This window comes from Magnolia sinica, chromosome 17 (genome assembly GCF_029962835.1).
Source record: "Magnolia sinica isolate HGM2019 chromosome 17, MsV1, whole genome shotgun sequence".
In the NCBI taxonomy this organism is placed as follows: domain Eukaryota; kingdom Viridiplantae; phylum Streptophyta; class Magnoliopsida; order Magnoliales; family Magnoliaceae; genus Magnolia; species Magnolia sinica.
Genome location: NC_080589.1, coordinates 48853394 through 48867536, shown reverse-complemented (window position 1 = coordinate 48867536; position 14143 = coordinate 48853394). Strand labels below are relative to the sequence as shown.

Genomic DNA, 14143 nt, shown 5'->3' with positions numbered 1-14143 from the left:
AATACCAACGGTTTGATTTATTTCCTCTCTCGGCTTGGTGACTCTTGAAATAGCGAGATCTCACTCTTGTCGCTAAGGAAGTAGTGTGTCACCCTTAATCTAACGTTCTTGATGAGCACATAATGTTTCTAGAAGAGGAACGAGTGGCTGTGATCATGCCAGCACACTAGCTCGTAATAAGGCGAGATTCTTTCCACCTCTCTAGTTGTGAAAGGAAGCCCTAACATGGAGGGTTGGGATTGGATAAAATTATGGGTTAAGATAAAGGGAGATAAAGTCACATGGATTGCTAGCTCGACAAGGTAAAACGGATTTCTGTTTACGAAAACAACCTCATGCACTCACCTGCTTACACTAGAGATCATGTGCATGCACACGCGTTTGCGACCCGCAAGAAGGGTGTGGGTTTGGATGGATTTGAACAATCGACGAGATGGACGGTTTAGATCATGAAAGCGGCCCGTGACGGTGGGCCATGATCGAACCTAAACGGATGTTGTTCGTTCGAATTCCATTCAATGGGAAAAGTGGGAGAAATCCTCTCCTTTTTTAACTAGACTCGGGTCAAACACGGTTTGACCTAGTCTTTTGTTTCCATTAAGTATACTTACCAAGACAAGCAGAAGTTTCTTAACGTGTCAGTTTTCATCGAAATGACAACAAGATTTAGGAAAATTGGAAAATATCCAATTCCAGCTTGGGAAGCTTGTTTTTCTTGCTTGGAAATTCGTTTAAGGATGAATTTTAGTTCATAATAAGTTTATTTGGGATTTTGAGAATTTTTCTAAAGGTACCTAAATTCATAGTATCTAAATTTCACATCTAACTTAACGTTCTCAATAGGGAACCTGAATATGGGTTTTTAATTCCTCAACTTCCTAACTCCTTTGGGAAATAATCCTAAACATATGTATTTAATTCATGATTCTATCCTAGTCGTGTAAAGCTTATGATGGTTCATGCCCACAGATCCAGTTAATCTCATTTTCATGCTCTAATACCAATTGTAATATCTCAAATTTTCGTAACCCGAATACATGCTCGTGCCTGAGAATTTCGAGTGTTAATAATATATAAATTGAATGCTTTAGAAACCGTACTATTTTTTCATTTAGATTACATCCAGTTACATTCATGAAGGTTACCATTCACAAGAATAAAATCGACTGTATTTATTATTCCATTAAAATAAAAGAATTTAACAAATTATCAAATGCCCTCTCAATAGGAGCTTATTACATTATTGAGTTTGCAGCGAAAATATTAAACTAAATCATAAAACTATCTTCTTATTCATTCAGTATAATCTTCCATAAGGAGATGGTCTTCTATGTTTTCCATCTGTACATCACCTGCATCATCTGTACGGTTGGAGAGGGTCAATGCCCTATCATAGTGATTGTTATCCTTTAAGATTAACAATAATTTAATAGATTCATAAAAGTAATGTAAGGGTTCTGATACGTCTCGTACGCCACCACTACAAGAGGTATCAGCATGCGCAACCAATATATATGAATGCATACCTAGCAAAGTGTGTGCGGCTCATCATATGCAATGATCATCACAATGTGAAATACAATTCATAGAAAATCCGGCTCACCCTGCATCTTATACTACGGAGATTCGTTGGCGTGTCCAACGTTAACATGTATTTATACGAATATCTCAAGGCGACACAATAACACGGTTGGGGGATTCACATAACACGATGTGTTTATATAGTGACTATTTGCAACATCCAATCCTGAAAAGTGATATAACCCACAGAATTATGTGCCGACCAAAAGGTCGCTACCCAGAACACATTACGTCCATGATAAATATTTGAATCACTAGTTGTGATACCTTTAACACATCACTTGCACCAAAAAGGGAATAAGTTGAATCATGGGATTTTAGAATTCCAAGACACATGCCCAAGCCATAAACAGACATAGCACAAAGCTAACATAATAAAGGAGAAGAGTAGTAATAAGTTAACTCAATGAAAGAGAAGAGTAACAATGGCTAACTCAACAAAAGAGAAGAATAGTAATGACCAACTCAACAAAAGAAGAGAGTGACAAGGGCTAACTCAATAAAATTGGTAAAGGCAAGGGCAAGGCTTGTATCCATCGCCCCATATAAATTAATAAAGATCACATATAATTAACATTATACCATAATTTCCAAAGGATAAATAATTATTAGTGGTAAATTAAACAATTGCAAAGAGAGAATCATCGTAACATGAAAGCATGTAAAAGGCAAGATAGATCATATCAACTCAAGTTAATGTAAGCTTAAAAGAATCCCTCACTTTAGCCTTAGATCCAAACCGTAGGTAGATATCTATGTAGGAAAGCTTCTACATAAAAAGCTTCCACATGAATCATGACATCGCTTGAGCAAGAGGGAGATACCATACATATGGAAAAGGAAGAGAGCGTCTAAGCTTCTCCTGCTCCTTCTCTTTCTCTTTCTCTTTCTCTTTCTTTCTTTTTCTTTTTATTTTTCTTTTTCTTTCTCTTTGTTTCTCTCCTCCTTAAACGTTGGTAGGTGTGTGAGTGGAGAAGGGCACGCGCACCCCTTTAAAAAGGAGTGGGCGTGTAAGAGGGGTGTATTTCTCATCCTACTTGGATTGGGTTTCTCTAATTTTTCCTTTTCTAATGATCTTTCTTTAAATCTAATTCGTCCATTGTATCAGGGTCGTCAAATAAGGCCAAGGTATATGATTTTCTTGGTGATCCGAAATTTGGATTGGCCTATCTTGAAAATTCTCCTAACGGGTGACAAAATGAACTTGATCTCAATTAATGGTCCGCACTTCATGATCAGGGCCCAATTTTGGAGGAAATGTGTAGTCAGGATAGTCAAATGGTTGGACAAAATTTGGTACTTGATTGATGGTGGAAAAAGCCTAAATTTAAAATTTCACTTTTTGCACCAAAAGAAATGAACTGACTTCAACCTTCAATAGTGTAGAATCATAGATCGGGGACTAAATTTTGTATAACCTCATAGTCATATGAGACCAGAGTGTGGTCTAAATTTAAGTTGCGGTGGACGGAAGTAAGTGGTTAAATCGGAAGATCCATATTTATAAGGAGTTAGTAGGCCTAACTTCGCGCCTAAAGAAAAGCCTACCAAAGTGGAGTCTTCATATTTCAAAATTGGTCCATATAATGGGTAATCCAAATTGTTCATATTAAAGAAAATATCCTACTACGACTACCCACGAGGTTTCTTAGGTCACTTTTATAATGATCTTAGTGGCGAAATTTGACATGTATAGTTAATTTATGATACATAGGTATGGTATAAAATTTTACATCAAACGGATCGTAGGAACCATATGATCTAGAATTCAGGGGTCTAGGTTAATGGAATTTTCGTAATTATTGTTGATATGAGAGTTTTGAAAAATTTGATAGTTCTACATGGGTATAAGCACGTTTCTAAGTAATTCTTACAAAATAACTTATATCTAAATCATTATGAATAAGGAATTATTCGCCAAACTAATTAAGGGAATGTACATATATCAACCAATATAATGGATGGTCAGATGATATGTTAAAAATAGAAAAAACTTCATGGTTAGTACTCTGATCATGTATGTAAGTGGGTGTATGGTCAGGTTTGTAAACGGATGATCACAAGTGAATTTTCAGAGTGATCAAGAGGTGAACATGTACACCATTATATTTAAGTGACTTGTTCACATGTGTAAGTTTCTTAAATCGTAGTTTTGATGGTGAGTTAAGCATATTCATGGGTGTTGAACAAGATGAATAGATCACAATCTCGATTTGATATGTGTATGAGTAAATGTTGAGATCAAGTAGCTAGTTTACTATGATCAGGTGGTCCAAACTCAAAGTGGACAGTCAGATATCTTTACATAGCAGTGAATAGTTAACTGAACGGTTGGTTATGATGGACAAGTGAGAATACTTGGGTATATGATGATTCTATCTCAAAATCAATAGTTAGATGGCTTGATCTATGAATGGAGATTATTCCCAACGGTCAGATTCGTGTTGAAAAATGGATGTAAGGTTATGATAACTAGATTGACATCGTACACATGTACATAATAAGTTAAATTTCACAGTAACACTCAAAAACTTTCAATGCTCGGGTATTGAAAAGTTCAGGATGTTACACTACTATCCATCCAAGTGGACTTTAATGTTTGACTAAACATTTTGATTGTTTGATTAGTGTGATTAGGTAATGGATCACTTTATAGGATGTTGTTGGCCTAATGGACAATATATTTAATGACCCAAGTCTCGATATTAAAACGAATGGTTTAATTGATGTATGGTTGAGTTACGGGCTGATTTCGACAGCAATTGCCTGATTGGACCTATTTTATGATTTTGATAAGAATTGTTCAAGTCGATTTAGGACTAAGTTGAGAGATTAGTTCATGTTTGTAACTGTATCGGTATAAAGTTTTTAGTTATGTTGTCACTTACCTTAAGTGGTGGATTTTTAGATTATGGGTTGGATCACCGTTGCTGATGTAGTCTTAGGTTGAAAAGTCAAGGGTAAATTCAAACTACCTTGTAGATATGTTGTGGGTTGTCATAGTACGAATCTAATGGTTAAGATGGACAAATTGCGGATTGCTGCCTTTTTGGATGGAGGTGTGCGTGACATAAATTTAATGTGTTCCCACAAATGCATAAATTAATTCAGGTCTCTATGGTAACACTCGAGTAGTGAAAGTACGGGGTGTTACAGATCTGCAACGATCATTTGTTTCTATAGGTCCCATTAGGACCAGTGATGGGAGAGATCCATAGCTCAGGTAGGCCACCCAAAGTGAACGTTCATTTTAAGTGTTAATCCTCGACAGTCCAACAGTTGGATCATATCCAAATTTGACCATCAACATTTTTTATGGTTCCCGAGGGAACTCTAAGTGGAATTAGGTAGTTACCTAAGTATTTGTCAGCTAGATTGCACACTTTTAAGTTTAGATTGACCATCGGGTTATTAAGGATGTAATGAGTGGTAGATCTCGTGATACAGGCATTAAAAGATGAGATGTACTACATGCATAAGTGGTTATCATAAAATGATAAAAATTCTTAGTGACGGATTTCGAAATCCCATAGTTATATTGGTTTAATTCGTTGGTCTCCATCACTTCGATGGTAAGGTAACTTCCATGCTTGAATTTAGAATGGTTATAGGGTTTTATAGTACAGTCTAGCTAGGGATCATTGGTCGGCTAATTGATCAGATGGTCAAATTATAGTAATTCGGGGTTGAATCTCCTAATACCCATTGCATATCTAATGAACGATAGATCTTGTGACTTAATCCAAATATTGATGATCTACTGATCGATTTCAAAATGACATAATTGTCCATCTTGAACATCAATGGATGGATGGTAATTGGTTCACATAATCATTAATATTGTCGGTAGCATAAAATGTTGTGTGATGATGTGGCCCAATCAAATTGTAACAAAGGGGATTTTTCTATTCATGACAAGTAGAGAATTGGATTCACTCATTAAATGATGATGCATTAAGAGAAATCATAGTTCCTATATCCTTTTTGGGCTCAGGCCAGGTCTTGTATATGTAGTCAAGGCTAGACTTTGGGCTTGTTCGGTAACACTTAAAGTTTTTACTTAATGCGGAACCCTAGAAGCACTCAACAGTAAGCGTTGTTTGTTAACTCCAAATCTAGAAAATGTTCCATCATTTTCTCAGAATATTTTCTGCGAAAGAGGTCTAATGTAATGGGGAGTACAGAATGCGCTCCACCAATTTGTCTAAAAACTTTTTTTTTTTTTGCTTCTAAAATTTCCCTTGCACATTGTCCTCTGTGTCATACATAACTCATTTTTTTTTTAATGTGTAACTTCTTTGGCCCACCATGATTTATGTGTTAGATCCATACTGTCCATCAACATTTCTAGATCATTTTAGAGCATGAGCCCAAAAAATGAGGCACATCCAAAGCTCAAGTGGACCATGCTGCATAGAGCAAGGGGAATAAAACAATTACCCTTGAAACCTTCCCATGGTCCACTGTGAGGTTTATTTGCCATCTAACCTCTTCATAAGGTCACACAGACCTGAACGAAGGGAAAGCACAAATATCACCTTGATCAAAGCCTTTTGTGGCCTCAAGAAGTTTTTAACGGTAGGCTCTCAATTCCCATTGTTTATAGTATTGTAGCCCACTTGAGCCGTAGATTTACTTCATTTTTTATCTTATGCCCTAAAATGGTATGAAAAAATGGATGGACGTTGTGAATAAAACATATAGGTCCCATGTAGCCCCCGACAGGAGCATCCATATCCATACCGGTTGGTTAGTACCCAGTCCCTATAGGATTTAGGAAACAGATTGTGCGGTGACCTCCTTGGTGTGTTAATGTCACCAAGTTTTGTGGATTCCACCATGATGTATGTGTTATATCCACATCGTTTGCCCATTTTAAGAGATACTTTTAGTGCATGGGCTAAAAAATGAGGTAGATCTAAAGCTCAAGTGGACCACACCACATAAAGTAGGGGGAATTGAACATTTACCATTGAAAACTTCTTGGGGCCACAAAAGTTTTGAAACGATACTTTTTTCCCTTCATCTTGATCTTTTTATGACCTCATGAACACATTGCGTGACAAATAAACATTATGGTGGGCCATAGGAATGTTTCAATGGTAGGAATCATTGTTCTACTTCTTTCTGTTTTGTGGCCTATGTGGCCTACTTAAGCTTTGGATCTGTCTCATTTATTGTCTCATGTACTAAAATGATGTCGCCAAATGGATGTACAGTGTGGATATAACACATACATTATGGTGGGGCTCACATAACTTCGTGCCATTGACACAAGCACACCACGCAATCCGCTTCGTGGATATGGGGGTAGGGGTGTACATCGAGCTGAGCTAGCCTCAACTCGGCTCGGCTCAGTCACCAGTCACACCCAGCTCGAACTCGGCTCGGCTTGGTGACTGAGCCAGGATCTCCAGCTCGAGCTCGTCTCGGTCAGCAATTGGACTAGTTTGAGCCGAGTTTGAGCCAGTTTTGAGCTTCGAGCTTTCGAGCTGAGTTCGACCCAAGGGAGAGAGGAGGGAGAGAGTAGGGAGAGAGAGGGAGGAAGATGGGTTATGAGAGAAGAGGGAGAGAGGAGAGAGGAGAGAGGGGGAGGAAGCTGGATTTGGGAATTGGACGAACCGAATCCAACATTGGAGATGAGATCCTCAACACTCCTCTTCTGCACGAGTTTAGTGAAGAGACCTGGCCAGTAGGATTCGACCTCGATACCAGCTGCGCTCACAACGACGGAGATCTTATTGGCCTATTGTTGAAACGATTTAAGAAAAAAATAAAATAAATTGGAAAAAACTACAAAAATACAATTTTGAGATCATATGAATACAGTGGACTAGATTGAAATAGAGTTTTTGAAGGATACCATGATGGAAATGCCATCGTCATGTAGAAGCAAGCACGCGTAGGTGCAGGCAAGTTCGCTAACAGACATTTTTCGTTGTTGCGGGAAAAGATGGATTTGTAGAAAATAGATAAACGGACGGATGGATTTGATGCAAGGTTGAGGGGATGGGTTGCGGAAAGGAGAAATGAAGGGCTGCGATAAGGTATTTTACCTCTTGGAGAGATGACAGATGGAGAATTCTCGTCAGCTGCGTGAGGGAGGGTTTTGGGGGTACGCGGTACTTATAAAGAAAGAGTCTAGGGTCTTTTTTTAAAAGGGTATTTTAGGGGCATACTGAGTCGAGCCGAGTTTGAGTTAGATTCAATCCGAGTTGAGTCAAGCTGGGGCAAGCTTGAGCTCGGCTCGAACTCATTTTCGAGCTCAAAAAATCAGCTCAGCTTAGCTCAAACTCAGTTTCGAGTTGAGTCGATTCGAGCTTTTTCGGGCCGAGTCAAGCGAGCTAACCTAGCTAGCTCGGTTCGTGTACACACCTATATGGGGGTGCGGGTTTGGTGGATCTCGGATCCAGAAGCGGATTGCCTGGTAGCCTGGTGGCTACCGGACGATGCTATATGGCCCACCATGATATATGTGTTTTATCCACACCATCTATCTATTTTTCTAGATAATTTTATGGCATGAGCCCAAAAATGAGATAGATCCAAATCTCAAGTAGACCACACCATAAGAAAACAGTGGTGATTGAATGTCCACCATTGAGAACTTCCTAGGGCCCGTTAAAAACTTCCTAGGCCCACTATAATGTTTATTTACCATCCAACCTATTGATGAAGGGAAAACACAAATATAAGCTTCATTCAAAACTTTTAACGTCACGGAGAAGCTTTTAATGGTGGGCGCTCAATCGCCACCGTTTTCTATGGTGTGGCCTGCATGAGATTTGGATCTTCCTCATTTTTTGAATCATTCCCTAAAAATATCTAGAAAAATGGATGGACCATGTGGATAAAACACACATCATGGTGTGGACAACACAACACTGTCCATCATTAGTAGACAATCTATGTTCTCGAATCCACAGAGGTAGGTGACACCTTGATTTTGGGGCCCACCATTATGTATGTGACTGCTATCAAGTTCTCCATCCATAGTGAAAGCTCATTTTAGTCCATGATCCAAAAAACGAAATAGATCCAAATCTCATATGGACCATAGTACAGGAAACAATGGTAATTGACAATATATATATATATATATATATATATATATATATATATATATATATATATATATATATATATATATATATATATATATATATATATTAGTAATTCAATTTTCTGATTGATATATGAGATTATATATATATATATATATATATATATATATATATATATATATATATATATATATATATATATATATATTTTGTGGTCTACAAAAGATTTGGATCAACATGATATCATCTAGGTTTTGTGTCCTTATGAACTGGTTGGATGGCAAAAAAAAAAAAAAAACATTCCTATGGAATCCTTGATGTTTTTAATGGTAGGTATCCAATCACCATTGTTTCCTGTGGGATAGATATGTCTAATTAATAGATTTTAGGCAATTCAGATGTTTGTTAACAAACAAGTTATTTGAGATTCAGTACTTAATTTTTCGACTTCAACATTTCTTTCAGATAGTTACTAAACAAGTTTTCCGACTTCAGATTTAAACTTTTTATTTAGATTTCAAATTCAGGCTTTTGAGTTCATAGTTAACAAATAGGGCCTTAGTTTAAAGTGTTGTGTCGCTCTAGTTGAATTTAGATGTACATTCTAAATCACGGGTTAGACTTGCAGCTTTGTCGGCCCCAACCCGGCTTGTTGACTAGAGGTGTACACGAGTTGAACCGAGTCGAGCTTGGCACAGCTCAACTCGGCTCGGCCACTAGCTGACCACAGCTCGAACTCAGCTTAGCTCGGTCCTCGAGTATGATTGGCTAGCTCGGCTCGATTTAGTCAGCAGCTTGGGCTAGTTCGAGCTAAGTTTGAGCCAAGATCAAGCCGAATTCGTCTTTATGGCATTTTCACAAATACAAAGACTGCACCTTTAAATTCTCACTATTTGTAAAACAACAGTAGCGGTTTTACAGGTATTTCACAAATACCTTGTAGGCAATATCAAAATCAATAAAAAAGGATATTTGTTTTACATACATACCTTCCTTACCACTAGCCAACACTTCGTTGGGTCATTTCATCAAACACTTGGTGAGTAACATCAATATTAAAGTACCGATTGATTGAACTGGTTTTATTCGAGTTTGATTCTAGTTGGGGTTTGATCCAAAATGAGTTAAGCCCGGCCAAGCTTAAACTCAGTTCAAAATTTTGTCGAGCCCAAAAAATCAACTCGACTTGGCTGGAACCCATTTCAAGCCAAGTAGAATAGAGCTCTTTCGAGTCGAGTTGAGCCAGCTAACCGAGATAACTCGGTTCGTGTACAGCCCCTTCACACCCCAAGTGAGGTCCGTAGGACTCCAACCCGAGTCATAGACTAGTGAGTGGCAATTGAGGCATTTCATGAACGGTCATCGGAGAAAAGTGACATTTTCCATACGTATCTTAATCGACAGATCAAAGGACACAAACGGAGGATCGCATGATTCAGATGGTCACATTTGAACACGTGGCTGCCATGGGTGAGTGCACGTCTATAAACCATCACGCTCTGCCAGACCATCTAACCACTCCCCTTTCAAAATCCCTCAACCCTCCCTCTTTCTCTCTTTCGTCTTGTTTTTCTAGGGTTTACGGAAGACGCGGTGCGGGGAGGATAGAAGAAGCAGGGAGAAACGCAGGTGCAAAAGAGAGGAAGGAAAATCAAACAAAAGAGAAAGAATGGGCGGTAAATGCCCTCACAGGAAGGTGAAGAAGCGTAGGCTCTCCCATAAATCTGCCCGCCGCGAGAAATTCCTCGTCAAAGATATCCTCTCTCTCTCTCTCTCTCTCTCTCTCTCTCTCTCTCTCTCCCTCTCCCTCTCTCTCTTTACAGAAATGCTGAGGCAGGGAGCTTGAATATGCGATTTATGGCTCATGTGCGCGTATTCTGGGCCCCTCACCAGGTGGGTCCCAGCATGGATATGCCTTCACCCCCCAAAAAATCAAGCCAGCCGACTCATCTGGTGGGCCTCACGCATCGACTGAATCTTACTGTCAGGTCCCAGCATGAAAATGCCCTGGCCTGAAAAATAAAGCTGGATTGCTCTTCAGGTGGGCCACATGTTTACATCGAATACGGACACTCGGCTGTCTCTTGCTAATTTGTGGTTTTTTTTTTCTCTTGCGTATTGGGACCCAACTGATTAGAGTGGGCCGTTGTGGTGTTTGGGCCGTGGCATATTAATGTTGGGATGCACCTGATGAGTGCTGGATCCTATATACGGTGCATGCCATGTTTGAACATGTCCCTTTTATCATCTTTCTGCAATCTGATATGATTCATGGATTTTCTTATTCATTTTTAATTCAAAATTTAGTTTCTTTAACTGAAATTTGGTGGTGACGATAATCACGCGATGACATGGTTTACTCCGAGCTTCGTAAGGTTGGTGATGGGGAGACTAATCCTCCGCGACCGTTGGATGAAGATCTCCCTGGAATGGGCCAATTCTACTGTTTGCACTGCGAGTAAGAAAGAGGAGGCATACCTCTCCCTCCCATTTAAAGAAAATGATTTTCCTTCAATGCTTAGGCTGTGTTTGGCTGTGCATTCGAATTAAATTGCAATAACTAGTTTATTTGAGAGGAAACGGGAAAGTAACTGTTGAATTGCTGCTGCATTTTTTACGGCATGACTTCCTGCTGACCTCACCCACCCACCAATCCTGCTGCTTCAAATCCATCTTGAAACTGATGTATCCCTCAATCTGATTGCTGAGGGAAAGTTTATTGCAATCTGGTCATTTCCACTTTATGGGTGTGTTTGGATATGGAGGAAAATCATGGAAATGGAAAAGGCTTCCTATTGACGTGACCTTTTTGTGTAGTTTGGATAGCAAAGAAAATGGTGGATTCCACCAAGTAATCATTAGCCTTTCCATAGTTTGGATTCTGAAGCACAAGATACAAGGTGACCATTGTGAGAGGAATATGAGATATCCACTTACCATTCAAATATGACACCTAAAAATGGAATCCATGTCTGCATGGTGCCGTGGGAAATACTCATTATACAATGATTGAGATTTCCGATCCCATACTAAGGATTCCTCCAGTCCAAACCTGGATCAAGAACTAATCATTTGAAGTCAATTTAATTGTGCATCCAAATGCAGCCCTTTTTATCATTCTGTAGGTTGAGTTTATATTTTCGTGCTAATTTTCTCCTCTCAGCCGCTACTTCGCGAACGTGTCCATTAGAGATGAGCATTTCCGAACAAAACGTCACAAGAAGCGGTATGCAGTTCCTTCCAAACTCTGGTGGCATTTTTTTAAGTTATTAGATCGAGTACGTGTTTCATCTTAATCTCCTTCAACTTAAATTGTTTACTAATTTTCTTTATTGACCTCAGCTAACAACGACTGCAAGGAGTATGCTTCAATTATAATAGACATACACACAATTGCTTGAATGTTTCTCTTACTGGAAAGAGGACAGTTGAATGGATTCAAAGATAAAAGTATCTAGAACTAAAATTTAAAAAAAATGTCGCATTGGCATTCCTCTAGGTTAGGGGAATTTTCTTTAGCAGCATTTATTTTTAGCTATAGCCCTTTTTTATTGGTGGATTTCTTTTCTTTTCTCTTCCATGTTGGTGATTTTCTTTTGGGCAAAGAAGTAATAAATTTTTAGGGTCTATTTGGTTGCATAGAATATCATGATATTTTGCACCAAACCAGACTGATCCAACATGAAATTAGAAATTTCATGATGTTTGGTTCAAACAAATGTACCCTTAAATCTCCTCACTTATAATGCCAATGAAATTACTTGGGATTATGATGTTGGTTATTTTTGAAACCACTTTGATTCAATTATGGTTAGAGGTAATCTACAATGGTTTGTGGAGAGAGAATTAAAAGACGGTTGTCATGTTACTGGATCACTACCTGGGCCCATCGAGGGTTGCGAATTATTTGAGAGAAATCTAATCATATATTCTGTCATTATCCATCTTCAGCTAGTGGCATAATTTACAGTGTTCAAGATCAACCCACACCATAAAATTGTAGCAAGAGAATATACAGACCTGATTTCTAAGTGCCTGAAACAACCCTGTTTGTCCACATGGAGCTTGGAGAGGCAGCCTCCTGACTAGTTGCATTCTATAACATGGGTGCAACTTGGGTAGGGCTCAAACTGAACCCGACTAGCCCAACTTGAAAATTTGGTTGGGTTTTCTTAGGTTGGATTGCAGTAGGGTTGGGTTTGGGCTGGAAATCCTCGGCTTAACCTCGAGTTGGGTTGGGCTTGGGTTGAGGCTTTTGGCAACCCAACAGGATTGCGGATGCTTCTAACCTTAATTTGTGGCTAACCTATCATTCTCTATGAGACGGTGTTCATGCTACTCTTTCATCAACTTCCTTTGCAAAGGACTCGTGTATTGAAGTCATTGGTGCACAATTGGTTATGCATTTTCAACTTCTACAGGAGTGGTTAGAAATCAACATGTTAGCATCCTTTACACTGTAATAGTCAAGAGGTTCCATGCCATTAGTTTCTTTTGGTGTCTTCTAACTCGTCATCTGTAATGTTCGTTGTTCACTTTATAGAAGTTGAGATTCATATATGGGTATATAGTTGTAAGGTGACATTTTCCTCCAAACTTGTAACAAGAGAAGGTGCGGCAAAATTTTTTTTTTAAATTATTTGGAAGGCAAACAAGAAATGACTATATTATTAGTAGCCCTGGGCAAAGCTTGAAATAAATATAAACCAAAAGGAAAGAGCGAATCTCTTAAAGAGAACAAAAAAAAGAAAAAAAAGAGAAAAGAAAAGCCCACAGCCCGGGCTAAGGACAAGCGCCCACACTCCGAGCTAGGGAAAGAAGGGAGAAAGGAAAAGAAAAGAAGAAGAAGAGGAGAAAGCCCACACCCCGGGCCAGAGAGGGAAGCCCACACCCTGGGCCAGGGAAGGAAGGAAAATGAAAACAACTACGATAGGTTATCTGACTAAAAGGGATAACTTGCTTACTAATGATCAAATGAGTGATGACCAATCTCATGATAAGAGTTTTCTAGCACTTTCTAATAATGCGAAAACGACATTTGAGGTGAGATATGCATGAATATGGTAAACAAGCAAACAAATGCACTTCTCATGAAGAGGTGTATGTGGTTAGATATTGCTGATAATACTTCTTCATTCTGAATTTTAACGGGGGCCTCTGAGATATAGACAATATTTAACTAAGGGATACTAACGATAAGGGTTTCAAGGCTTTTATCCTCCAACCCATGCACACCAACTTTCGAGATGACTCTCGAGGAAGAAGGGGAGCAAATGAGGCATATTCTATAATCACTAATTTTAATACAAGATAGAGTCCTCTAAGATATCTTTGCCAATGTTTTTGGAGAATGGTTGAGCTCACTTTAATGTACGGTGTAAATAGATCTCATGCATTAGAAAGAGAGCCAACAATGTTGGCAGCGATGGCTAGGCCCAAAACAAAAATGACTTGAGATCTCAAGTCATTAATGATGTCTAATAATGACTTCCTTTGAG

The 14143-nt window shown here is 38.7% G+C and overlaps 1 protein-coding gene and 1 long non-coding RNA gene across 4 annotated transcripts in view; one reads left to right on the top strand and one right to left on the bottom strand.

Moving 5' to 3' along the window:
• The first annotated feature begins 10192 nt into the window (after positions 1 to 10192).
• LOC131230300 (uncharacterized) overlaps positions 10193 to 14143 on the top strand; it is a 40117-nt gene continuing 36166 nt past the window's right edge. For 2 of the 3 annotated variants that reach the window (XM_058226156.1, XM_058226155.1), the window contains exons 1-3: positions 10193 to 10399; positions 10989 to 11103; positions 11809 to 11871. In XM_058226156.1, the coding sequence (XP_058082139.1) occupies positions 10315 to 10399; positions 10989 to 11103; positions 11809 to 11871 (263 nt within the window). In that variant the 5' untranslated portion in view covers positions 10193 to 10314. The remainder of the gene's footprint in view (positions 10400 to 10988; positions 11104 to 11808; positions 11872 to 14143) is intronic. The other variant, XM_058226154.1, reaches the window with a different exon arrangement.
• Positions 10205 to 10582, bottom strand: LOC131230301 (uncharacterized). Its single transcript, XR_009163975.1, has 2 exons — positions 10467 to 10582; positions 10205 to 10436 (listed from the first exon to the last, which is right to left on the bottom strand). It is a non-coding gene; the product is annotated as an uncharacterized LOC131230301 (long non-coding RNA).